Genomic DNA, 26,694 nt, shown 5'->3' on the forward strand with positions numbered 1-26,694 from the left:
ATAAAATGAAGTATGCCTGTAAATGCTATGTAAATAATTGTTACACTGTATTGTTTTCAAATTTCTATTATTTTTACTGTTTATCGTTTTTTAAAAAAGATATTTTCAATCCATAGTTGGTTGAATCTGCAGGTGCAGAAACTGTGAACATGGAGGACAAACTGCATACCATTGTAAATGGGTGTTTGGTCACAACAGTCAGAAGCTACAACGAAGGTATGAACTACAGATGAGAATAATTTAAAAGACATTCTGGGATAAAACAGACAATAACCGAATGGATGCAGATGCTGGAGAGAAGGACACTTCCTTCGCTGGTCCTAAACTAATCCTAGCAAACTGAAGTGACTTCATAAATCCTTTATCTCTTCCACTGGAATAATCACATGACATTATTATTATATCACGTTGTCAATTTTAATTTTTTTAAAGTCCAAACAGAAGAGGAAGATACTTTATCAATTTTAGAGTAATGTATTATCGTGTCCACTTCTGCTATTAAATCATAAACTCTTCCATGATAGAAACTTGGTATTAATTTTTGCATACCTCACTGTTCAATGCATATAGTAGGCACTCAATGTTTAATTGTTGCATAAATGTACAATAAATGAACCTACATTTTGCTTTTTCTTCTCCTGAACCAAAGCTACATAGCGCAATGCAATCTTGGTCAGAGTTGTGGCAAGGGACGCAGCAACAAAGAAATCTCCGTCCAGAAGGAATCCTCTCAAGGGAGGTCTGCAAAGCAATCAAGGAAAATCAAATCCACCAACTTGTTAAGCAGCATGCAGCTTTTGCATAAATGATTGATATAGGCCTATTAAACACTCTTCCTACCATCCTTCAGTGATAAGAATACCTCAGTTAACTAACACCTTAGCTCCCAGAAGAAAGAAGGAAAAAGAAAAGTAATACATGACTTTAAAACATAACTTTGGCCAGGTGCAGTGGCTCACGTCGGTAATCCTGGCACTTTGGGAGGCCAAGACAGGCGGACTACCTGAGGTCAGGAGTTCGAGGACAGCCTGGCCAACATGGTGAAACCCCTGTCTCTACTAAAAATACAAAAATTAGCTGGGCATGGTGGCACACATCTGTAATCCCAGCTACTCAGGAGACTGAGGCAACAGAATTGCTTGAGCCCAGGAGACAGATTGCAGTGAGCCATGATTGTGCCACTGCACTCCAGCCTGGCCGTCAGAGCAAGACTCTGTCTCAAAAAAAGACAATTTATCTTCAAATGACACAAAAGCCAACAGAATATGGAAAGATAAAATATTTAATTAAGGGCATATGTAATTGCAGCTAATGAAGTACATTCAAATTCCAGCTTACCTATTTATCTACTAGTTAAGTCTCAAATTCCTCTTCCATAAAATGGAGATAATATATTCTATCTCAAAGGCTTATTGTCAAGACTATACTACTTAGCACAATGCCTAGCACTTAATGGGTATTCAATAAAATTTTAGGCATAGATTTCACCATCTTCACCATTAAAATTTACTTAATAGAAAAATGCACAATTTTATTCCATCATTTAGAAATTGAAAAATCTTCAAAATGTTTTCAGATGCTAATAAACAACAAAACTCAAATATCATCAGTTACCCCCACTTAGCATTTTCTGAGTAAAAATAATTTGAGTTTAAACAGAACAGTTATTTCCATAAAAACACTGGAAGGGACAGAAGATTAAAACCATCAATACAATTTCTAGGGGGATGAACTTAAACATCTTCCTCTTCTCAAGTACCTTAAATGGCAAATATTTTCATTTTGGTTGCAAAAACAAGAGAAAAGAAATCATTTGACTGTTTTACATACAAGAGTAATAATAAAAATAGTACAGCTGGCAGAGTAATAATGTGTCATACATTACCTGTCTTCCTCTTTCTTGGTGGGTCTAGAACTGCTAAGGGCACTCTGAGTTGCATAGGTACCCATTTCAGTAACCAATTTCTGAACTGGCCCCACAGTTATTTCTTCTTCAGGTTTTAATTCACCAGCTTCTTTCTTTATTTCTGACTCTACAATTGGGATCTAAAAGTCAATTGGAAACATCATTTTAGTAATAGTATCAACAGCAAGCAAAATAATATTTAAATATTTGATTGTTTCTCTAAAAAAGAAATCCCATTACCCTAATGGGATTTTTGGAACTGGGAACTCTGCTTTCAATTTATTTCCTTCCCAGGACAATGTAGTGGGTAGAACAGGGGCTTCAGAGATGGATATTCCAGGGTTTGAATTCTCACTCTGCCACTTACTACTTTGGACCTCAGTTTCTTAATCTGTTAAGTGGAAATCTTAATTCTTTCCACACATTTTACCTAATAGAAAAATGCACTGGACAGTGTCTAACACAAAGTAGATGGTCATTAAGCCTTATTCCTCTTCTTCATTCCTTTTCTTGAAATTTTAACCAAAACAGTACTCATCCTTCTAAAATGAAATAAATCTGACTTATTTGTACATAATAAATTCATCAACTTTTAAATTAACTGAATGGCTATTATGTATTTATTACTCAATACCAGTCCATCATCTAATGTAAGAGCACTAAGAGTATTTAATTATTACCTATTTTAATTTCTTTATTTTATAGGTGAAAAAAAACTGATGTCTAGTTAGGTTGAGGAACTTATATTCAAGGTCCTCCAGCTAACTGTGGACAGAACAATGACTAGAACTAATTGTCAGGTCTCCTGACAATGAGTCCACTGCTCTTTCTATTCTACCATAAGGTTGTTAGGATGAAGAATACTGTCAGTTTTAGTACATAAATATTCTAAAGTCAGACTTACTTACTCTAAGGCATTGTTCCTTCAAAATACAGGCTAAAGCAGAATTTTACAAGCTGCTTCTTCTGAATTTTTTTTTTTTTTAATAAACACAGAATATTTTGTTCAAACAAAATCTAACCTAGAGTGTAAATAATGTAAGTAAAAACACAAAAGCAAATCACTACAAAAAAGTCAGATTTTCCTAAAGGAAAAACTACCATATAAAGTAGCATTTACTAAAGTAAAACATACCTCTCCAAGGGACCTGCGGATCTCAGTCATCACACTCTGAATGTCTTCCTTGGTACTACAGTATTCTCCCAGGATCCATAATGCTCCTCGGTAAATCCTAGGGCAATACAAGATCTGAAACGTGAACTTGGCAGACAAATCTTGAAGCAGAGATCTTTCTTTGTTAATTTAAGCACAAATAAAAACAAGGGCCAGGCACAGCGGCTCATGCCTGTAATCCCAGAACATTGGGAGGCCAAGGCCAGCAGATCACTTGAGCCCAGGGGCTCGAGACCAGCCTGGGCAACATGGTGAAATCCCATCTCTACTAAAAATACAAAAATCAGCCGGGCATGGTGGTGCACATCTGTAATCTCAGCTACTGAGGAAACTGAAGCATAAGAGCTGCTTGAGACCGGGCACAGTGGCTACTGTAATCCCAGCACTTTGGAAGGCTGAGGTAGGTGGATCACCTGAGGTCAGGAGTTCAAGTCCAGCCTGACAAACACGGTGGGTGAAACCTCATCTCTACTGATAATACAAGAAAATACAAAAAAAAAAAATTAGCTGGATGCGGTGGCAGGTGCCTGCAGTTCAGCTACTTGGGAGACTAAGGCTGGAGAATCGCTTGAACATGAGAGGCAGAAGTTGCAGTGAGCTGAGATTGCACCACTGCACTCTAGGCTGTGCGACAGAGCAAGACTCCCTCTCAAAAAAAAAAAAAGAGCTGCCTGAATCCAGGAGGCGGAGGTTGCAATGAGCTGAGATCGTGCCACTGCACTCTAGCCTGGGTGACAGAGCAAGTTTCTGTCTCAATAACGAAAAAACAAAAAACAAAAACCAACAAGATTCTGCAGTTCTAAAGTATTTTAGATAAACATTTCAGAAAGAATCTAACAAAACCTAGGTTTCAGTTCTCTCCAGAAATCACAAAGATTAAAAGTAAAATAACTGTTCTTATTAATTATTAGGAACATTCTAAAACTGGTAAAACTAGCAGTAAAAATAAAATACCAAAATGTTTCACAGAAAAGTGTCCATTTAGGACACAGTGAAGGTAAATTTGGCTTTATCACTTACTATTGTAAGAAATGTATTATTTTATGGCCAGGCATGGTGGCTCACACCTGTAATCCCAACATCTGTGGAGGATGAGGTGGGAGGATTGCTTGAGTCCAGGAGTTCAAGACCAGCCTGGGCAACATAGCAAGGCCCTCATCTCTCTTAAAAAAAAAAGAATAAAATAAAATAAAAAAAGAAAACCAGGAATGTATTGTTTTAATGTACAAAGTAATTCACTTTTTATTTTCAGTCACTGAAAAGAGAGGCAAGGTGTTGAACTAAACGATGGAAACAAAAGAAGTACAAGGGATCAGTAAAAAAAATAATAGTAAAGAAAGCAACCATTCATTCATTCATTTAGATTAAAAAAATAAATAGAGACAAAGTCTCACCATGTTGCCCAGGCTGGTCTCCAACTCCTGACATCCAGCAATCCTCCCACCTTGGCCTCCCAAAGTGCTGGGAATATAGGTGTGAGCCACCATACCCAGCCAACAATTCTTTAGTTTACAATGTTAAACTGAATAAAGTCCTTAGTCATCTTTCCCCTAAGATTTTAATTAAATTTATTCAGAAAAAATTAATTATAGAAACCAAAGCTCTAAGAGATTATGGCTGTTAAAAACAAATCCTTAGTGTTATAGCTCTTTTAAAATTTGTTTAGCAGGCTTTCCAGTTTTTGCTGGAAAGCCCTCCCACAAAAGAAAAAAAAGCAAATCCTTAATATGATTCTTTTTTTCACAAAAGAAGTAAATCCTGTTCTGTTCACTTCCATAAATATTAATATATTTTCATATCATAAAAACAATTTTGTACTTGTCCCTTCCTTCCTATCTTAGACATACTTCAAGTCTGTTATAGACTATCTATCAAATGCTTTAAATGAAGCAAAAGTTAGATGCAACAGTCCTTTCTCATTAGCAAAGGCTCTCTGAAGGAAAAGACAGATTTAGGTTGCATTTTCAATCTTTCTCTTCATTAAATGTGAAAGGAAGATACAAATAATAGTAATAGCCAAAAAGTGATGACATTTAGAAATATGCTCTTTAGTTACTTTAAGATTAAAAATGTTTTAGAGAAAATCAGAATAGAGACACTGAGCTAAATCACTCCTAAAAAAAATTATTTTTGGCCATATATTGTGGATTAACTGACAGTAGAGGAAGCATGATGCTTGTTGTTACACTTGTCTTATTTCGGCTTGATTGTCCTCTCCATTCTATTTTCTATCAACCGACCCTTTAAAGATAAAATGCTTACTTGACCTCACATTTAAATGTATTTTAAACATACTTGACAGATTTAATAGCATGAAAGACTTCAAGCATCTTCTCAACAATAAGCATTCTCAGGTTATCAAAGCGCTGAATGGCTTCACGAACAAACTCCAAGACATCAGCAGCTGCTGCTTCATTATTGTCACTGAGAAATTCCATTAACTAAAAGAAAAAAAAAAAGGGAAAATAGAGCTAGCAATTTTCCAAAAGAAAATTATCTAGGACAATAAATAAATCAATAAATTTATAAAGAATGTAATTTTTTTGTTGTTTTCTAAGAGACAGGGTCTTGCTCTGCTGCCCGGGCTAGAGTATAGTGGCACAATCATAGCTCACTGCAGCCTTGAACTCCTGGGCTCAAGTGATCCTCCAGCAACCTCAGCCTCCCCAGGAGCTAGCACTTCAGGCATGACACTATGCCTAGCTAATATTAATTTTTTTGTAGAGACAGGGTCTGCCTATATTGCATCGGCTGGTCTCGAACTCCTGGCCTCAAGTAATCCTCTTGCCTAGCGCTCCCAAAGTGCTCAAATTATAGATATGAACCGCCAAGACTGACCCTTGTAATTCTTAATAATTTTCAAATACACAACAAAATGTAAATTGAGAGACAAGTGCTATTATGTAAAGAAAGTCACAATGGCTTTTCTGTTTTATGATAAAAGATAAGCCAGAGATCCAAAACTCAAAATAAATGAATTTGATCCTCCTAAATTGTAACTAAAAGTAAAATCATTTTAGAAAGAACTCAAGAGCTCAGAGGCAAAAATCAAATTATAATAACATATCTCACTTATCTGATAGTGACAGCAAAATATTATAGGTATGTTAATTTTTCCTATAACTGATTCCTTTAAGAGCTAAAGCTATTTAAAATAAGTACCTATTTGCCTTACTGAATAATACATACACACAGCATAATTTTACTTTAGGTAACTATATCATCAATTAAAATAATATGCAAAGCTATTTTTTTAGTCACTGTTTTTGTTTTTTAGATGAATATGTAAGTGAAAGAAGTCACAGTCCTCACCCTTCTGAGCTTAAAGGTAGAGGTAGACATAAAGATCACTTCTCACCATGAGATTTAATGGTCCCAGGCAGTTGAGATTTCTGGAGTTTGACTGTCAAATAACTAGCTTTTTAAAAAAAATCTATTAGAGAATTTCAAAATTAAAGTGATCAGAATTACATACCACAGGAATAACATTTGCAGCCATATCTGGAAATCGGACAGAACAGGAATGCAATGTTCGCACTAGGAGTTGTCTGTATTTGTCAGTATCTTCATGCTCAGACACATTATTAGTTTTTATCACTTCCTTCTTCAGGACAATAACCAGCTATAGAATGAAGCAAAAATAAGTGAGAGTTATATCACATTTGGGCCTGATAGCTACAAAGTGCTGTCAGAGTTTTGTTTTACCTCTTCAACATTCCTAGAAGAGACAAGATCCAGTGCTAACTGCAGAGTTTTCTTTCGTACTTCTAAGTCTGGTGTGCTCAATACTCTTAGGATATCCATAACCAGATCCTAAAAAAGAAGAAAAAATCAGGAATTAACACCAATCTTTCTGGTCACAAGAAAAGTATATATACTACAGAATGGTGGGGTTTATCTAGCATCACGTTAATTCTTTAATCAATAACAAAACCACTAGTGGTGGAAGAACTAGATATTTTGGGTCTCCTGATACACTGCGATATTAAATAATAGCACATGACACATTCAAACTGACAATGTTTACTTCGACTTTGTCAAGTTAAAGCTCAAGCTCCAACTTACAGTTTATAGAAAGTAACAGAAGTCAAAAGAACAAGCTAAACATAAGAAAGTAGCCATACACATCCAGAAAGAGGAGCATTTTATAGTATTACTGGTCTGGTCTCTTCAACAAATCAGTGTCATTAAAAAAAAGATACTGTCCAAAATTAAGAGACTGAAAGGGCATAACCACCAGATATGATGCATGGTTACAAAATAGGCAAACTAAACAAAAAGGGCTTTTGGGACAACTAGGAAAATCTACATATAGACTTGGTATTAGATAACATTAATAAATTATTAACAATTTTGTTAAGTGTGATAATATTATTTGACTCCACAGGAAAATGTAACATTTAAAAGATGCATACTTGGCCGGGCGCGGTGGCTCAAGCCTGTAATCTCAGCACTTTGGGAGGCCGAGACGGGCGGATCACGAGGTCAGGATATCAAGACCATTCGGGCTAACACGGTGAAACCCCGTCTCTACTAAAAATACAAAAAATTAGCCGGGCGTGGTGGCGGGCGCCTGTAGTCCCAGCTACTCGGGAGGCTGAGGCAGGAGAATGGCGTAAACCCGGGAGGCGGAGCTTGCAGTGAGCTGAGATCCGGCCACTGTACTCCAGCCTGGGGGAAAGAGCGAGACTCCGTCTCAAAAAAAAAAAAAAAAAAAAGATGCATACTTAAAAACAATTTGAAACTGATAAAAAAGTTCTAAGAGTGAACTCCTGTATATCCTTCACCTACATTCACCAGTTAATATCTTCCCACATTTGCTTTTTTTTTTTTTTTGAGATGGAGTTTCGCTCTGTCGCCCAGGCTGGAGTGCAGTGGCAAGATCTTGGCTCACTGCAACCTCTGCCTCCTGGGTTCAAGCAATTCTTCTGTCTCAGCCTCCCGAGTAGCTGGGACTACAGTAGCACGCCACCACACCCGGCTAATTTTTGTATTTTTTAATGGATACAGGGTTTCACCATATTGGTCAGGGTGGTCTCGAACTCCTGACCTCAGGAGATCCACCCACCTCAGCCTCCCAAAGTGTTGCGATTATAGGCATGAGCCACTGCACCCGGCCCACATTTGCTCTTTACTGCTAATCATTTTAGTGTATCTCTCTCAAGGGTAAGGATAATTTCTTATATAACCACATTATAATTACCAGAGAATTTAACATTGATCAATACTATTAACTAATATACACACCATATTCATATTTCTCAATCTGTCCCAATAATGTCCTTCATAGAAATTTGTTGTTGCTGTTGTTCTGATCCAAGATCAGATTGCATTTACCTGTCATGGGGTTTTATTTTTATAACCATTATTATTCTCATGGATTAAACAAATATGGTGATAATTTTCTAGAATCAGATCAACTTTTGTTCTCAATCAATTGGATAATAATTTTCCATGAAATGTAAATTATATTCAAATTAAAATGAGTATGTCACTCTCCCTAAGAATAGTCAATACAGTACAAACCAAAAAGATAAAAAAGATAATATCGATTTATTTTAGAAAAAAAATTTTTTTTTTGAGACAGAGTCTCACTCTGTTGCCCAGGCTACAGTGCAGTGGTGCGATCTCAGCTCACTGCAACCTCTGCCTCCTGGGTTCAAGTGATTCTCCTGCCCTCAACCTCCCAAGTAGTTGGGATTACAGATGCACCTTACCACGCCCAGCTAATTTTTGTATTTTTAGTACAGACTGGGTTTTACCACGTTGGCCAGGCTGGTCTCAAACTCCTGACCTCAGATGATCTGCCCATCTCTGCCTCCCAAAGTGCTGGGATTACAGGCATGAGCCACCACACCGAGCCATTTTAGAAATTTTTTTTTTATGGTAAAGATAATACCCCAAAAGTCTATGATGACTCCATAATTAACACTTTAGCTGATCAAAATATAAACCGCTCAGTTTTCAAGCATTTAGGTTAACCAAGATGGGCAAAGCTTGAGAATGACCTAAATTTGAAAAATATTTCATTTAGGATCTCTCTCTTTCAGATAACACTTACCTGTAATACTCGTTCATGAGCAGGATGCTCTTTTAATTCTATCAAGCGATCCAAAACTATGAGTTTTACATTGTTGTCGCTCTCCTTAATAATTAAATCAATGTAACACTGAGCAGCAGCCTATATAAAAAAAGAAACATTTTAAGAACTTATTCATCTATCGTAAACATAAATTCTGAAAATAAGCATGCGCGTGCGTGTGCACGCGTGCACACCCACACCCACACACTCCCATGAAGGCACAATACACTCATTAATTAATCCCTGTACTAGAGTTTATACATTATACATTTTGTTCTGAGGAATGGGTTCCTCTAGTCCCTTGTTATTTTTCAAACTTACAGAAGATTAGAGGCATTACAAATTAAAAGGATGAAAAAAAGCTGCTACAGGTAGAAATACTTACTAACAGCCAAAAATTAAGGATTGAAACTAAGGAACAAGCCAGAAAAAAGCTGGAAAAAAATCCCAAGAAGTACATCTATTAAGCATATTTCAGTTTAGAGGCAAAGTCTAACTCATCTGCATTGCAGTACAGAAACAAGAATGTAAAGATCACCCAGAGTTGTTAAAATATTTTAGTATTTATAATAATTATTAAGACAAAAAATGTGTAAAGTATTTTAGAATGATAGAATAAAATATCCATACTGATATAAAGAAAGAAGGAAGGAAAAGAAGGGAGGGAGGGAAGAGAAAGAACAGCCCTTCTCTGCACAAGAATTTCATTAATAAATATTGAATGAGAGAAACAGAAAACCACCATTAGAATACCATAGCAACAATTGTAAGAAAATCCACTGATGGATGCTGAAATAAGTAGGTGTGAATTTGAGGAACAACAGTATATATTTGCATAGTTTCAAAGTATCTCCCCCCTACAACATTTACTGATTATACCAGAAGAAATCATGAAACTGGAAGATCTGGCAGACAGCACCTTCACTGATCAAGGTTAACATCATCAGTAATAAGACATATAGAAATCATGTACTCCTTGATAAGATACACTGAGAAGGACACATCACTTCTGTGGTATTCTTTCCAAAAATGTACAACCTCAATCTGAGAAAACAGACAAACCCAAGTTGAGGGATATTTTACAAACAAACCAGCCAGTCTTCTTCAAATGCGTCAAGGTCACGAAAAATAATAAATGACTGAGAACTAGCACAGACTGGCGGAAACTATGATATGACCACTAAATGCAATATGAGATCCCAGATTAGATCCTGAACAAAAAACGGACATCAGTGGAAAAACTGATGAAATATAAATAAAGCCTGTAGTTTGGTTAATAATATGGTTCTAATGTTAATTTTGTAGTTTTGACAATTATACAATGATTATAGAAGATGTGAACATATGAGAAAGGCTCGGTGAAGAATATATAAGAACTATGTCCCGGTCAGGTGTGGTGACTCACGCTTATAATCCCAGCACTTTAGGAGGTCGAGGTGGGTGGATCACAAGGTCAGGAGATCAAGACCATTCTGGCCAACATGGTGAAACCCCGTCTCTACTGAAAATACAAAAATTAGCTGGGTGTGGTGGCGTGCGCCTGTAGTCCCAGCTACTCAGGACGCTGAGGCAGGAGAACCACTTGAACCTGGGAGGCGGAGGTTGCAGTGAGCCAAGATCATGCCCCTACACTCCAGCCTGAGCAGCAGAGTGAGACTCCATCTCAAACACAAACAAACAAAAAACCAAAAAAAAAAAAGGACTTTGTACTATGTTTGCAATTTTTCTGTAAGTTTAAAATCATTTCAAAATAAAAAATAAAAAAAAATTTCAAGTTTTGGAGGGTAAAGCAGTAAATTCTCTAATTTAAACAATTTGGCTTTTAGAACAGCTCATTCTCTGAATAGATTAGGGGTTGCTGATATAGTCTTGATAGAATAAATTACAGAAAGGGAGAAAGGTAATACTCTATTATTGAAAACACTCACTAAAACTTAAAATCTACATGTAACATTTTTCTTTTAATTTTTATTTTCTTAGAGACAGGGTCTCACTCTTTCACCTAGGCTGGAGTAATCAGAGCTCACTGCAGTCTTGAACTCCTGGGCTCAAGCTATCCTCATGCCTCAGTCTTCAGAATAGCTGGGACTATAAGCACACACCGCCATGCCCAGCTAATTCATATTATTTTTTGTCTTGCTCTGTTGCCTAGGCTAGAGTACAGTGGCACCACCATAGCTCACTGCAACCTCGAACTCCTGGCCTCCAACAATCATCCCACCTTGGCCTCCCAAAGTACTGAGTCTCCAGGCATGCACCACCACACCTAGCACCAGCTAATTAAAAAAAAATGTTCTGTACAGATAGGGTCTGTCTCTGTTGCCCAGGCTGGTCTCAAACTCCCGGTTTTAAGCAATCCTCCCAGCTTTGCCTCCCAAAGTGCTGGGATTTTAGGTGTTAGCCTCTGTGCCCAGCCACACACATAACTTTTGACTCCCCAAAAACTTAACTACTAATAACCTACCGTTGGCCAGAAGCCTTACCAATAACACAGTTGATTAAAACATGTTTTGTGGTCAGGCGTGGTGGCTCACGCCTATAATCCCAGCATTGTGGTAGGCTGAGGTGGGCGGATCACTTGAGGTCTAGAGTTCGAGATCAGCCTGGCCAACATGGTGAAACTCCATCTCTACTAAAAATACAAAAAATAAGATGGGCCATAGTGGTGGGCACCTGTAATCCCAGCTACTCGGGAAGCTGAGGAAGGGGAATTGCTTGAACCCGGGAGGTGGAGGTTGCAGTGAGCCAAGATTGCCCCACTCCAGCCTGGGTGACAAAGCAATACCTTGTCTCATACAAAACAAAACAAAAACTCGTATTTCATATGTTAAATGTATTATATATTCTTACAATCAAGTAAGCTAGAAAAAAGAAAATGTTAAGAAAAGCGTATGGAAAATATTTACTACTCATTAAGAGGAAGTAGATCATCATAAAGGTCTTCATTCCCAACCTCTTTACACTGAGTAGGCTAAGGAGGAGGAGGAAGAGGAAGAGGGATTGGTCTTGCTGTCTCAGGAGTAGCAGAAGTGGAAAAAAAGTCCATGTATAAGTGGACTTGCGCAGTTTGAACCTGTGTTGTCAGAGGTTAATTGTACTGTCATTCTCTGTCTGTATCTATATACATGTGTATGAAAGCAGGAAGGAAGAAAAGAAGGAAGGATGAACAATGTAAAGCATCAAATAGTTTTATAAAATTTGTAGTTGTTCTCTCTGTGCCATGTAACCACATAGTGAATTGCAATGTCACTAAATCAAGAGTGCTAAGACAGAAAATCAATCACCTAATCTGGCCTCAAAAGAAATACACAGTACCTTGATTGCAGTTGGTGCACTAGAGAGTGTCACTAATGTCCCAGCAGCTTCATATTTTACAGCAGGGCTGGATGACTGTAGTAAGTTATAGATGCAGCGAATAAAACGAGCTCTTTCTGATGGATTAGCATGACAGACCTGGAGAAGAAAACATTAAGACTTCAACTGATTTCAGGAACGCTTGTTTTCAAATGGAGTTTTTTCATGAACATCAGCTTATGGTATGCTAGTTTTCTCAATATGAAAGCTAAGAACAGTCTTATGAGGACATATGAAAATGTCAGCCAAAATGGGATAAGACACTATGACACAACACTGGTAATTTCAGAAAGAAGTAAGAGGCCAACAAAAACATAGATAAGAAATGGCTTTAGGATGGTGTGAACGAAGTAATTTTTATAGCTATGCATTCATTTATTCATCCCATCATAATTTATATTTTTACTGTTTCATAAAAGGTTTTCTGATGGCTTAAAACATGTGTATGTTATACACAAGTGAAAGAGAAAAAGAAAATGTAAAGTAACAAAAGTAAGGACACATTAACCCAGTACACTAATATGGGTACTGTCACAGGATATTAAATTTGGTCCTACATTTTTATTCTGGATGCCAAAGAGAAACATGACGGATGATATAAATCTCAATAGCTAATAAAAGGAAAATACCAGTTTTTCAAGCAAGAAAGATAACACATTTTTCCCAAGTACTACTACTTATTATTTGAGACTGTATTCAACTTTGGAGAGAAAACTAAAAATTTCTATCCCATCTAAACGCATCCTGATACCTTTACTTGCATAGCAAATATCCCTTATTTTTTCTCTTTTGAAGTCAGTATTCATATTAGATTTTCCTAAAATATATATAGTCCAATCTCTATTACATAGACATGACTTAAAAGCTATTCCCTTTTACTAAAACATGGACCCTACTAAACAAGTCATTAGATAGCAGAGAACTGCTAATTTTGAGAACCTCAGCGGCATCCTAACACACATGAATTAAAAAGAACTATAGGCTGGGCATGGTGGCTCACGCCTGTAATCCCAGCACTTTGGGAGGCTGAAGTGGGCAGATCACGAAGTCAGGAGTTTGGGACCAGCCTGGCCAACATGGTGAAACCCCATCTCCATTAAAAATACAAAAATCAGCTCGGTACAGTGACATGCACCTGTAATTCCAGCTACTTAGGAGGCTGAGGCAGGAGAATCGCTTGAGCCCAGGAGGTAGAGGCAACAGAGAGCCACGATCGTGCCACTGCACTCCAGGCTGTGCAACAGAGCGAGACTCCACCAAAAAACACAAAAAACGAAAACAAAAACTGTATATTTACCAGTCTTCGTTTCATTTTAAACTTCCATTTCAAACTACTGGTACCTTGTGTTAAGAGCAGCCCCTTCTTACAGAAGCAAAGACAGCTATAATCAGTTAGTAGTGTCTACCACAGATGTTTTGACCATACTATTGTATTTAATAAAGTCATCTGGACCTACGTTTTGTTGGCCTCTAATGGTATCAATAGCAAAGTTGGATCTTACTGTACCTTTTATCAGAACATTAAGATGTAATAAACTCTTTCAAAGGATATATCACATTAAAGTATTGCCAATATAGTACTTCATTTAAAAATCCAAAATTCTTAGCTGGTTTTAGATTTCCTGTCAATGGCCTACAATGTCATATTTCATGCATTTAAATTTTTTCTATTCTCTTTTACAAACAGGGAACATAAAAAGTATTTAAGGCTTTTTTGTTTGATTTTAGTAGTCTGATATACGCTCAAGAAAATCTTGAATTTTATTCTAAAGCCTAATTCATAATCTATTCAGTGACTGGGAAGTTCACAATGATTTATGTGAGCTACACTGGCTCAAGCCATGAATTTTTATCAGAATCTTTATGGAGGTTTAGAAAGGATATAAGCAAGTATTCTACTTGGAAAACACAATAAACCAAAAGTAAAAGAAAAAAAGGCTTTACTAGGCTATGCTATAAAATATTTATACTATTAAAATATATTATCCTAGCAATTATTATCCCAGAAAGAAACTATTTAACCCTGTCTTAAACTGCTGAGTTTATTTTACCCATCATAGATTATCATTCTTACCTTATAAATCAGTTCAACAATAACCAACTGCAGAATGTCTCCAAATGTTTGAACTTGATCAATACAAGTACTTAAGTAATCCAAAGCTCGATCCTAAAAAAATAAGAATATATTTATTGTCCGCCACCTCATTCAATAGAAGAACTTAATGCATCTTAAAAAAATACACACACTACAACTTAATATAAAACCAATGAGGAGATCAGGGCAAAGAGATATTAATTGGGAACAAAAATCAAGAATAAAGTTAACATATAAAATATAAGACATAAAGTTAAATATATTTTCTGGAAATGAGCCACAAACCTGGGGTCTGATTTTCTAGCAGCTAAACCAAAGAGGGAAAAACTATGTGTTATGGGATTCAGGGTATCCATACAATCAAAACCAGCTGCTTAGGTATATAGTTATTCCTATTACTGAGACCTAAAAGAAAAATCTCCTATGTGTTCTCATATATTGGACATTGTAATATAAAGAACTACAATACTGAAAACATCTCTCCAGTAAAAGTATCAATAAATTTTATTGGACTATTTCTGATTATGTCCCTTAATGTAGGTTAACAGCATAATGCCAAAAGCATTGGTCAGTAAAACCAATTACACAAGAGGACAAAACACTGTGGCTCATATAAACAGCTTTCTCATAATCTTGTTTAGGAAGACAAAATGACAATATCGAATACTGCTTCGCATGCCCATTAACGTTGCTACTATCAAAAAAAATAGTAACAAGTGTTAGCAAGAATGTGGAGAAGCTGGAACTCTTGTGCACTACCAGTGGAATGTAAAATGGTAGAGCTGCTGTGGAAAACAGTATGGCAGCTTCTAAAAAAATTAAAAACAGAAGTGCTGTATATTCAGTAATTCCACTTCTGAGTATATACCCAAAAGAACAGAAAGCAAAGTCTCAAACAGATACGTGTACATCTACGTTCACAATAGCATTATTCCTAATAGCTAAAAGGTTGAAGTAACCCAAGCGTCCACCAATGGATGAACAGGTAAACCCAATGTGGCATATATTTACAATCAGGTATTACTTAGCCTTAAAAAGGAAAGAAATTCCAACACATACTGCAACATAAATGAACCTTGAAGACATTATGCTAAGCGAAATAAGCCAGTTACAAAAGGACAAATATTGTATGATTCCACTTACATGGACTACTTAGAGTAGTCAAAATCACAGAGACAGCAAGTAGAATGGTGGTTGCCAGGGACTGGGAGGAAATGGTAATAAGGATTTTTTTTTTTGATGGGTACAGAGTTTCAGCTTTGCAAGATAAAAAAAGTTATGAGGATGGAAGGTAGTGATGGTACTACATTATAAATGTATTTAAAATCATGGAACACTTAAAAATGGTTAAGGTGATAATTTTTGTTATGTGTACGTTACCACAATTTTAAATAATTAGGGGACAATCCATTAAAGGAAGATCTGGGGGAAAAAAGTAACAGTATCTAGATTTCAGAGGAATGGAAGGCCTCCATATTTTTCAGTCTTCATGCATATTATTTCCCATATTTTGGTGATAAATACTGGCTAGAAAATTTCAAGATTAGATGGCATCAAGGTGTACAGAGTAATTGCTAACCAAAAGTAGATCCATATACTTTAACCACCAGCAGAGCAGGATGCAGAGTTGGCACCCACGTATGAAAGCTGAAGAACCTAAAAGGATACACATCTACACTGAAGGCCAACCTATTTCCACAGGCATGGCTAAGGATGTACCTATGCAAAGCTACTATTTTTCTCTACTAAACAATTTTAGATCTATACCGACGTAAGAAAGAACAGGTCATCAAAGCCCCAAAATAGAACACAGCCATAATAATTTCAATTTTAAAAAACTGTAAGGTGGCTGTTCTAAAATGCCTCTTCAATGTTTAATTGAAAAAAAAGAATGTATATGTATGCAATATTTTAGAGAAGCGTTAAAAAAAATGTATTTTTCTACAAGCCTAAAATTATCTAAATACACAAACCACATGAACTATAAACAAAATTACTGACTAAACCATGATTAAGCCTATGTAATACTTTTAATTCTCACTTAAATACAGTAATAAAAGTATTTTTTCAAAAGTACTTCACCTGATCTGCATGAATTAGCATCATAAATGCATTCCTTTTGCAACTTGCATCCTTCTCATTCACCAGAAAATCATGTATCAGTTCAGGAGCATCAGGTATAAGATGTTCAAAATTTCTTTAAATAAAACAGATATCCATATTTAATAAAAACCTACTTTACTATTTTAGTAACTCTCTGGACAATACCAAAATTAAATTTAATCAAACTTTACAACATAAATTATTCTTTTGCTTTTTTTTTTTTGGAGACAGAGTCTTACTCTGTTGCCTGGGCTGGAGTGCAGTGGTGCGATCTCAGCTCACTGCTGCCTCCACCTCCAGGGTTCAAGCGATTCTCCTGCCTCAGCCTCCTGAGTAGCTGGGATTATAGGGTGCCCACCACTATGCCCAGCTAATTTTTTGTATTTTTATTAGAGATGGGGTTTCACCATGTTGGCCAGGCTGGTCTTGAACTCCTGACCTCATGATTTGCCCACCTTGGCCTCCCAAAGTGCTGGGATTACAGGTGTGAGCCACCATGCCCAGCCATTTCATTTGCTTTTTAAAACTTTTTTTTTTTTTGAAACGGAGTCTCGCTCTTTTGCCCAGGCTGGAGTGCTGTGGAGTGATCTCAGCTCACTGCAACCTCTACCTCCCAGGTCAAGTGATTCTCCTGCCTCAGCCTCCTGAGTATCTGAGACTACAGGCACGCACCACCATGCCAGGCGAATTTTTGTTATTTTTTTAGTAGAGACGGCATTTTGCCATGTTGGCCAGGCTTGTCTCATACTCCTGACCTCAAGTGATCCACCCGCCTCGGCTTCCCAAAGTGCTGGGATTACAGACATGAGCCACCATGCCCAGCCTGCTGTTTGAAACTTCAAATCAATTGGAACTGGGAGAAGGAAACACAAAGTTACACCTTCATCTATTAAGTTATCAAATTATACGTTTTCTAGTTCAATACAGAAAAAGCTGATTTATTCAACATGCCATCTGTTAACTAGTGTCTCTAATAACTGTTGTGCATACATTTTAAGCATATCAATATATTAAGAATTACATTAAGAGGAAGAAAATAGTACCTTGGATTTTATTAGTTGTGCGCTATTTACTTACTGACTTGCCTCTTCTTTTGGAAATTTAGAAATATTAGTACACAGAAGAGTGAACACTAGCTTAATAAAATGCATCACCTTGCTTCAACAATTATTAATTCATAGCTAGTTTTGTTTCATCTATATCCTTGCCAAATTTCCCTCCTGCCATATTATTTTGAAGCAAATCACAGGCAATAGGCAATGCATCCTTTCTTCTGTAAATATATTGGTAGGTTTCTCTAAAATTGAGGACTCTTGTAAAACTAATTATTCATCATATCTCACAAATTTGAACAAATTTGTTCAAATTTCCAACAGTCTTATAAGTGGCCTAATTTTTCTATATGCACTATAGTTTAAATTCTGAAATTTGTGTAGTCTGTATGGTAACATTAAAGGAACTCACCTACATCATTATTATTATTATTATTATTACTATTATTCTAATTTTTCAGATGGAGTTTCGCTCTTGTTGCCCAGGCTAGAGTGCAATGGTGTGATCCTGGCTCACCGCAACCTCTGCCTCCCAGGTTTGAGCAATTCTCCTGCCTCAGCCTCCCGAGTAACTGGGATTACAGGTATGTGCCACCACGCCCGGCTAATTTTGTATTTTTAGTAGAGACGGGGTTTTCCATGTTGGTCAGGCTGGTCTCGAACTCCCGACCTCAGGTGATCGGCCTGCCTTGGCCTTCCAAAGTGCTGGGATTACAGGCATCAGCCGCCACACCTGGCTCACCTACATTATTAACCAGAATACCACTTTCCTTAATGGATAAAATCTAATAGTAAGATAACTATGAAATTGTATCTTAACCAACACATCTACTAAAGTACAAAGATGCTTATAAACATTACATTGTAGCGCTTAATGAATTGATACCTGTGACTGTAAAAACTGAGCATTCTAGCTTCATCTGATTCCTTGAATTGGTTTAAAAATTCAAAATCTCAGCCAGGTGTGGTAGCCCACGCCTACAATCCCAGCACTTTGGGAGGCCAAGGCGGGTGGATCACTTCAGGTCAGGAGTTCGAGACCAGCCTGGCCAACACGGTGAAACCCTGTCTCTACTAAAAATACAAAAATTGGCTGAGCATGGTGGTGGGTGCCTGTAATCCCAGCTACTTGGGAGGCTGAAGCAGAAGAATCACTTGAACCCAGGAGGTGGAGGTTGTTGTGAGCTGAGATCGCGCCACTGTGCTCCAGCCTGGGCAACAAGAGTGAAACTCCATCTCAAAACAAAACAAAATTTCAAAATCTTCAGCTTTCTAAGAATTGGAATCAATTATAACTGTAGCCCTTCTCATTTAAAAAGGTCCTTCCTCAAAGCTTCTGACAGTAAAAAGAAAAGACCGACATTCCACAAAAAGAATTCTAAAACAAAGTCCAAAGTTAAAAGCTAAGCAAGTGAACATATAAAGTGGCTTGGAGTAATAGGGTTGAGAATGATAGGCACTGTCATAAACTGTAAAGTATATAACTTATTTAAAGGGGGTTATTGTTATCCAAGTTCAGCAGAATGTTGTTATGCAGAAGCTAGGGCCCGCGCTGCCAGATCTTTTGACTTTTCAATGTTTATAATAAAATATACAGTGCTGGCCATACAAAACATAGCTCCAAGCTATATTCAGTCTGCAAGCAACCATTTTGGAACCATTAGTCTAAGAGACTAAACAGTCTTCACAAAATGAAGCTGAAGCAGTATCTTTATTTACCTATAGATGGTATAGATGGCCAAAACAGCATTTCTTCTAACATAGCTGTGTCGATGCTCCAAACACGCACGAATAGCTGGCATTAAAGGTTCTAGCAATTCTGCTTCTTTCAATTTGCAAAGAAAACGAAGAGTAGATCCTCGAATAAATTCATTAGGATGCTGAAGATCCTGATATAAAAATTAAAATATGCTGAGTTTCAGCTCTTTACAAAAATAAAATTTTAATGCAAAACTTTCCAATGGAAAAAAAAATACATTTGAGAAAAAAGACCTAGATTACCAATTTCCATCATATTCTTGTTGACTGAAGCAATTTTTACCTATCTCATCAATGTCTTACATGTGTCACTGTTTTTTAATTAATATATACACATAAAATGCATAGAAAATGTCTGAAAAGAGTGACGATAAAACTTTTTACAATAACTCTTTACAACTTTAATTCCAAATCTCTACAACTTACATCTTATCAAAGACTCAATTTTAACAATTAAAACAAAGTCCATTCTCTACCAATTTTAGATCTAAATTCAAAGCAATATTCAGACAAAATTAAGATTTGGTTTACCTTTCTATATGCATCACATACAAGGATCATCTCGTGTAAAAGTCTCCCATCTGGAGTTGTTTTAGGAACAATTTCCCAAAATACCAGAAGTAATTTCTTGATAGTGTGATCCTGAAGAGGTAGCACAAAACGAATGATGGTCATCAGAAGTCCAGGAAGCTTTTCACCATTCAGAATCATAATGATTACTTTCTTCAAAGCTTCAGTCTTTGACTTTACATCTCCTTTTTCTGAATCACAAATTGAAAAAAAAAAAAGCACAATTATTTCAAAAGAAAATTCATCACATAAATTTAAAATCAATTAACAAAATAAAATGTATCTTCTTAATTCAGTATCAGCAATGGTAATAAAAGTACAAACCCAAGTGACAAGCGTTCTTCACCTGGTTCTCCACCAAACAAGTTGTCTTTGTTCAAGTCATTTATCTCTGGAAATCAGACTCTTTATATACAATATGAAGGCATTGGATTAGATTTCTGGTTCCCAGCCAATTGAGTTAATGCAGACTCCATGAATCTACAGTCATACCAAGTAAACATGTGCTTCAAAACACATATAGCTATTTTTCAAAATGAAAACACATGCTATTAATTGCTTCTGAATTCAAAACAGCTTTTAGCTATTTGTGTGCATTTTAGCAAAGTTAAAACTACTATTACGGGAGGATAAATATGTAACTTTTTTAACATTAGAAAGAGAAATGTCATACTCAAAAAGGCGGAAAACTAAAATAGTGCATTATTTCTAAAATCTCATCATAGTTCTACAGGCTGTAAAACTTTAGAATGTTTCTTACCATCTGGAAAACTGCGAGGTAATTCAAATGTTCTAGATTAGTAGTCATTATTTAGAATTAAGGATGACACATTTAAGATAAAATGCTAGTTTACTTTTAGCCTAAAAACTCTGCAATATAAAGTATTTTATGCAAAACTATCTATAATTTCACACCATTATCACTGCATACTGAAGAATTTATAGTACTAAAAATCTTCCGGATGCAAAATTCAAAGGCAGAGAAGTATGTAGTAGCACACTGCTACTACAACTGTTTAGATCATCAAAATAAATGAATTATCTTGGGAAGGGGAGAACAAAGAGTGATCACAAGTCTTCAATAATCTCAGGACCATTATGAGGAAAAGAACTACAACTAATGGCAGAAAACTAATGGTAGAAAAGAACTACAACTAATAGTTACTGGGAACCAGATTTGGGCCTAAATATGAGAAATAAATTTATAATGATTAGAGCTAAATGGCTATTAAATGAAAAGTTCTGAGGGTCAGATGAGGTGGCTCATCTGACTCTCAGAACTTTTCATTTAATAGCCACTTAAACTTTTTGTATTTTTACTAGAGATGTGGTTTCACCATGTTGGTCACTCTGGTCTTGAACTCCTGACGTCAAGTGATCCACCTGCCTCAGCTTCCCAAAGTGCTGGGATAACAGGCATGAGCCACCGTGCCCAGTCTCAACTGTTCTTAATGGCAAAAATATACATTAAACTGGAGAGTACGTATATATTTATTGGTTGGAGGAAAGTAGTTAAGGCAGCTTCAATTAAGACTAGGGCATCGTTCCAACTAGAGGCAAATTTTGTTCTTTACCTTCCTACCTATAACCTTAAGTATCCTGAGGATCCAATAATGAAAAATTTTAAATTATGAGGGAAAAAAACCACTAATGAGTGTATTCACTATTTTGCATTCAACTATCCTACATGAATATGAAAACAGGGAAATATATGTGGCTTATGCATATAATGGTATCATTTTAAATGTCATAAAAGTGGGTTTCTTTTCCCTTCTCTAAAAATAGACCTCTATAGAAACCTAGTATTAAGTAACCTAAAATCAGGAGGTATTCCATTACTGCTGATTAAGAAGTGGGATTAGACAAGTAAAACATTAAGTTTATTTTCAAACTGCAAACTATCTTCTAAAAGATACTTTCTATATTTGAAGCATAATTCTCACTCTGCTCTGTTTAAACAATATTTATCAGTTTAAGTTATATTTATTTTTAGTAGTTCAATTAAACAAGAATCATAACTTTGGAAAGTGTATTAATTATAAATTTTTTTTCCTTGACAGAATCACTCACAAAAAGGAGACACAGGATACATTTTTAAAATTCAGAAATATGATAAATTCAGTTAAGTTTGAGGACACAAAATCAACATACAAAAATAAGTAAAATTTCTATATGCCAACAGTGAACAATCTGAAAAAGAAATTTAAAAATTAATCTAATCCCATTTACAATACCCACACATAAAATTAGATATCTAGGGATTAATTTAATCAAAGAAATGAAAAGAGTTCTACAATGAAAACTATAAATACTGATGAAAGAAGTTGAAGAGGACATCAACAAATGGAAAGATCTTCCATGATCATGGATTAGAAGAATCAATATTGCTAAAATGTCCATACCACCCCCAAAACAATCTAGATTCAATAAAATTCCTATCAAAATACCAATGACATTCTTCATAGAACTAGAAAAAACAATCCTAAAATTTATATGGAACCACAAAAGACCCAGAATAGCTAAAGCAATCTTTAGCAAAAAGAACAAAACTGAAGGAATCACATTATTTGACATCAAATTATCCTACATAGCTATAGTAACCAAAACAGCATGGTACTGGCATAAAAACACACACAGACTGATGGAAAATAATAGAGAACCTGGAAACAAATCCATACACCTACAGTGAACTCATTTTGACAAAGGTGCCAAGAACATACATTGGGGAAAAGACAGTCCCTTCAATAGTGGTGCTTGGAAAACTATATGCAGAAGAATGAAACTTGTCCCTATCTCTTAACTTATACAAAAATAAAATCAAAATAGATTAAAGGCTTAAATCTAAGACTTTAAACTATGAAACTACTATGAGAAAACATTGGGAAAAACCTCCAGGTAACTGGTCTGGCCAAAAATGTCTTCAGTAATACCCCACAGGCACAGGCAACCAAAGCAAAAACGGACAAACGGGATCATACCAAGTTAAAAAGCTTCCGCACAGCAAAGGAAACAATTGACATACGTGATGAGACAACTCACAGAATGGGAGAAAACATGTGCAGACTACCCATCTAACAAGGGATTAATAACCAGAAAATGTAAGGAGCTCAAAAAACTCTATAGGAAAAAAAAATCTCATAATCTGATCTAAAAATGGGCAAAAGATTTGAACAGACATTTCAGAAATACATACAAATGGCAAATAGGCATATGAAAAGGTGCTCAATGTCACTGATCATAAGAGAAATGCACATCAAAACTACAATGAGATATCATCTCACCCCAGTTAAAATGGCTTTTATCCAAAAGACAAGCAATAACAAATGCTGGTGAAGATGTGGAGAAAAGGGAACCCTTGTACACTGTTGGTAGGAATGTAAACTAGTACAACCACTACAGAGAAGTTTGGAGGGTCCTCAAAAAACTAAAAATAGAGCTACCATACGATTCAGCAATCTGACTGCTGGGTATATATCCAAAAGAAAGGAAATGAGTACATCAAAGAGATATCTGCACTCCTATGTTTGTTGCAGCACTGTTTACAACAGTCAAAACTTGAAAGCAACCTGTGTCCACCAACGGATAAATCGATAAAGAAAATGTGGTACATATACACAATGGAGTACTATTCAACCATAAAAAAGAATGAGATCCTGCCATTTGCAACAACATGGATGGTACTGGAGGTCATTATGTTACGTGAAATAAGTCAGGCACAGAAAGACAAACTTCACATGTTCTCACTTATTTGTGGAAGCTAAAAATCAAACAAACTCATGGAGATAGAGTAAAAGGATGGTTATCAGAGGTGGGAAGGGTAGTGGGAGGAAAGCGGAGATGGCTAAAAAAGAAAAAATGAGTTAGACCCCATATTTGATAGCACCCGGGGTAACTATAGTCAATAATTTAATTGTACATTTAAAAATAACTAAAAGTGTAACTGGTTTGTCACACAAAAGAGAAATGCTTGAAGGGATGGATACTCCATTTTTCCATGATGTGATGATTATGCATTGCATGCCTGTATCAAAGCATTTCATGTAGCCCATAAATATATACATCTACTGTATACCCACAAAAATTAAACATTAAAAACATAAAATTCACAAATATAGTTGTTTTCTTGTTTGCAAAAATGCTTAAAAAATGAAAAGTTAAACTTTTCGGGAAAATACATGTTTATTCCAGTGTTGATCTAATTGTCTGGGTGGGTAACCCAAAGAACAAAGTTCTTTTGGTTTTACAAGCTAAGTAACATGAAATTAAGTGCACAATAGAATTAAGATATTCCAATACACATCCTCAATCTGTTGCCTAGAGAATATCATCAGCTACATTAAGTATAATATATTGAACTCCACAAAAATGATGACATTTTGAGGAATATCTAAACTATTAAAATCTCTTTAGGTTTACTGAGATGTTCTATTTCAAACAACCAATATTTAGTCTAAAGGAGTTCGCATTTAATTTAATAAAAGGTCTATTGAAGAGATCCTAGAAAAACTTTAGACAAAAATTAAGCATTTCTAATTATAAAGGAATAAGAAATATGAGTTTTTTATTTTCGTCTTTTCTTTTTTCATTTCATTCTCAAAATAATATCAAAGTTTACCTAGATCATTTTTTAAGCTAATTTCAGATGGTGGTTCTGAATCCATTGGCACGTTAATTAACGTGTAGCACACGTTCTCAGCTGCCGTCATGGTTTCTGGTTATATTATAATTAATCCTTGATACAAGACTTAAGGATGCCAGAAAATCTAGAAAAATAAACACAGGTACATGATTACAAATCAAACAAAGAAACAAACAAAAAACCCACAAACCAGTATCTATAGTGACATTTTAAAGTATTAGAAAGGACAGGTCAATCTATATCGTGTTCCCATAAAAATAAATTCTAGTAAAAACCACACTGTCAGCTCCGGCATAAAGTATATTATCTATCACTCCCTCCATCGCACACGAGTCCAGTGTTTGAGAATGCTGTACAGCCGAAGGAAGGCCCACAGAACAGTGACAGTCCCCCAGCCAAACCCCACAATGTTATGGAACATACAGTTTTTAACACAACACACAAGCTGCATGCTCAAGTTAGGAGACCTTGTGCCTGAATACTCTGCCAAAACCCTAAAGCGCTTTATCGCGGTCCTTGGTGGGTTCCGACTATACGTCCGCCGGCCCCTTAATCAGCGCGCTGCACCCCCACCTCGCCCCACCCGCTTCCTCCTCCCCTTCCCCCAGCAAAGCAGGCCTGGGCCTGAAAGGGTAAGCCTCGGGGTCTTGGGAGGGAAAGACCCCTGACCAATACAGAGGGCGGGATGCAGCGTCCGACCCGGAGCTTCCTAGGCCCCCGCCCCTACCCCGACCCCGTCCCCTCTGCCAGGCCCAGACGCAAGCGGCCTAGTCGCTCCCTTTCCGCATCTTCCAGCTAGAGAGCCAGTTCTTCCGACTCTGCCCGACCCACCACTCCTCCGGGACTGGGGGCTTGTGGCCCACTACCAGGCTCCGAGGGGTAGTGGTTTGGGGCAGCCGTGGATCCGTCTACTCCGGCTCCAACCCGCAGCAGCGGCGGCGGCTCCAGAGTCCTTGGCTGACGTGGAAGGGGGTGGGGTAACGACCAAAGCCACAGCCACCTAGCACCTACGGCGACTCAGAGAGGACATGCCTTCTTTGTGCAGCGCTTGCGCGCTGCAAGTGTATCCTATTTTCTTACTCTTCTCTCGTCCGGGGTTGGATTAGGCCGCAGAGCAATGAAACCACGTATTTTCTAGTTTTCCCTGAAAGCCAAGAGCTGAGTTAGGCACTATGCTCATTTAAACTCTAACTGGAAGTCGTTCCTTCTTCCAGGAACAGTCAAGGGGAGGAAGTGCTTGGAGAGAGGGAAACTTTTGCAGGGCTGTATTCCCGTGAAAAACAGCTCTGGACTGGAAAGTGGAAACCCAGGAATGCTTTTTCTTGCTCACCCCCTAATAAACTGGGAAAGTAACTAATACTATTGGGAAACTAATTCAGTTATTTTATTAATGGTCACTAGATTAAAATCCATTTCAGTTCTTAACATCGCGTGTAGTTTGAATCTGCCTCTCTGCAGGTAGGGCTAGAGTTATTTGAAAATCCAAAGCCACATTGGTATAATTTCTTTTTATTTAATAATGCCCTCTTTCCGTGATCCTTCCTGAGCACCCAGTAGATTAGAAAAAATTTTTATGCATAAAGGGAGACAGTCACTGCTTTAAAGGATTTTACGTATCTCCAAAGACCTAATTGTTACAGCTGCAATCAGCCACAGTACTTTTGGTTTTGCCCATTTGAAGTTCCATAGCACGCCCCGCCCCTACCCCCCCTCTTCCCCCAAAAAGGTTTTATGACCAATTATTAATAACAAAATATTTTAAAGCTTAAGCAAAATATTGTGAATAAAAAGAGATCTGACGGCAACTGCCCTAATTAACAGGTTCATCTCAGAAGATGGAACACCAATAGTACCTCATTTATGTAGGATCTAGCTCTTTTGAGATTTCTCTTTTTAGAACCATCAAGCAAACTACATATTCTTTGAGCACCCAAAATGTATTACAAAAGCCATGTGTTGAC

General features: G+C 36.8%; 1 protein-coding gene and 1 non-coding gene across 6 annotated transcripts in view; one reads left to right on the top strand and one right to left on the bottom strand.

The window, feature by feature from the left end:
- The window catches only part of COPB1 (COPI coat complex subunit beta 1), a 48,361-nt gene extending 22,631 nt beyond the window's left edge, over positions 1 to 25,730 (bottom strand). For 2 of the 5 annotated variants that reach the window (XR_002517060.2, XM_003910187.3), the window contains exons 1-14: positions 25,565 to 25,730; positions 24,710 to 24,857; positions 20,056 to 20,285; positions 19,486 to 19,655; positions 16,694 to 16,808; positions 14,591 to 14,683; positions 12,478 to 12,615; positions 9,142 to 9,261; positions 6,786 to 6,893; positions 6,556 to 6,702; positions 5,376 to 5,521; positions 3,042 to 3,138; positions 1,886 to 2,046; positions 621 to 741 (exon numbers count right to left, since the gene is read on the bottom strand). Coding sequence is in view for 4 of the 5 variants with exons in the window: in XM_003910187.3 (XP_003910236.1) it covers positions 621 to 741; positions 1,886 to 2,046; positions 3,042 to 3,138; positions 5,376 to 5,521; positions 6,556 to 6,702; positions 6,786 to 6,893; positions 9,142 to 9,261; positions 12,478 to 12,615; positions 14,591 to 14,683; positions 16,694 to 16,808; positions 19,486 to 19,655; positions 20,056 to 20,285; positions 24,710 to 24,800 (1,737 nt within the window). In the remaining variant the exon portion in view is untranslated. Of the gene's footprint in view, positions 1 to 620; positions 742 to 1,885; positions 2,047 to 3,041; positions 3,139 to 5,375; positions 5,522 to 6,555; positions 6,703 to 6,785; positions 6,894 to 9,141; positions 9,262 to 12,477; positions 12,616 to 14,590; positions 14,684 to 16,693; positions 16,809 to 19,485; positions 19,656 to 20,055; positions 20,286 to 20,418; positions 20,575 to 24,709; positions 24,858 to 25,564 lie in introns of those variants that run through there. The other 3 variants (XM_009186528.4, XM_003910188.4, XM_021926006.2) reach the window with 3 other exon arrangements.
- On the top strand, positions 4,716 to 4,777 carry LOC116269864. Its single transcript, XR_004177678.1, has one exon. It is a non-coding gene; the product is annotated as a U7 small nuclear RNA (small nuclear RNA).
- Positions 25,731 to 26,694: the final 964 nt, after the last annotated feature.

This window comes from Papio anubis, chromosome 12 (assembly GCF_008728515.1).
Source record: "Papio anubis isolate 15944 chromosome 12, Panubis1.0, whole genome shotgun sequence".
In the NCBI taxonomy this organism is placed as follows: domain Eukaryota; kingdom Metazoa; phylum Chordata; class Mammalia; order Primates; family Cercopithecidae; genus Papio; species Papio anubis.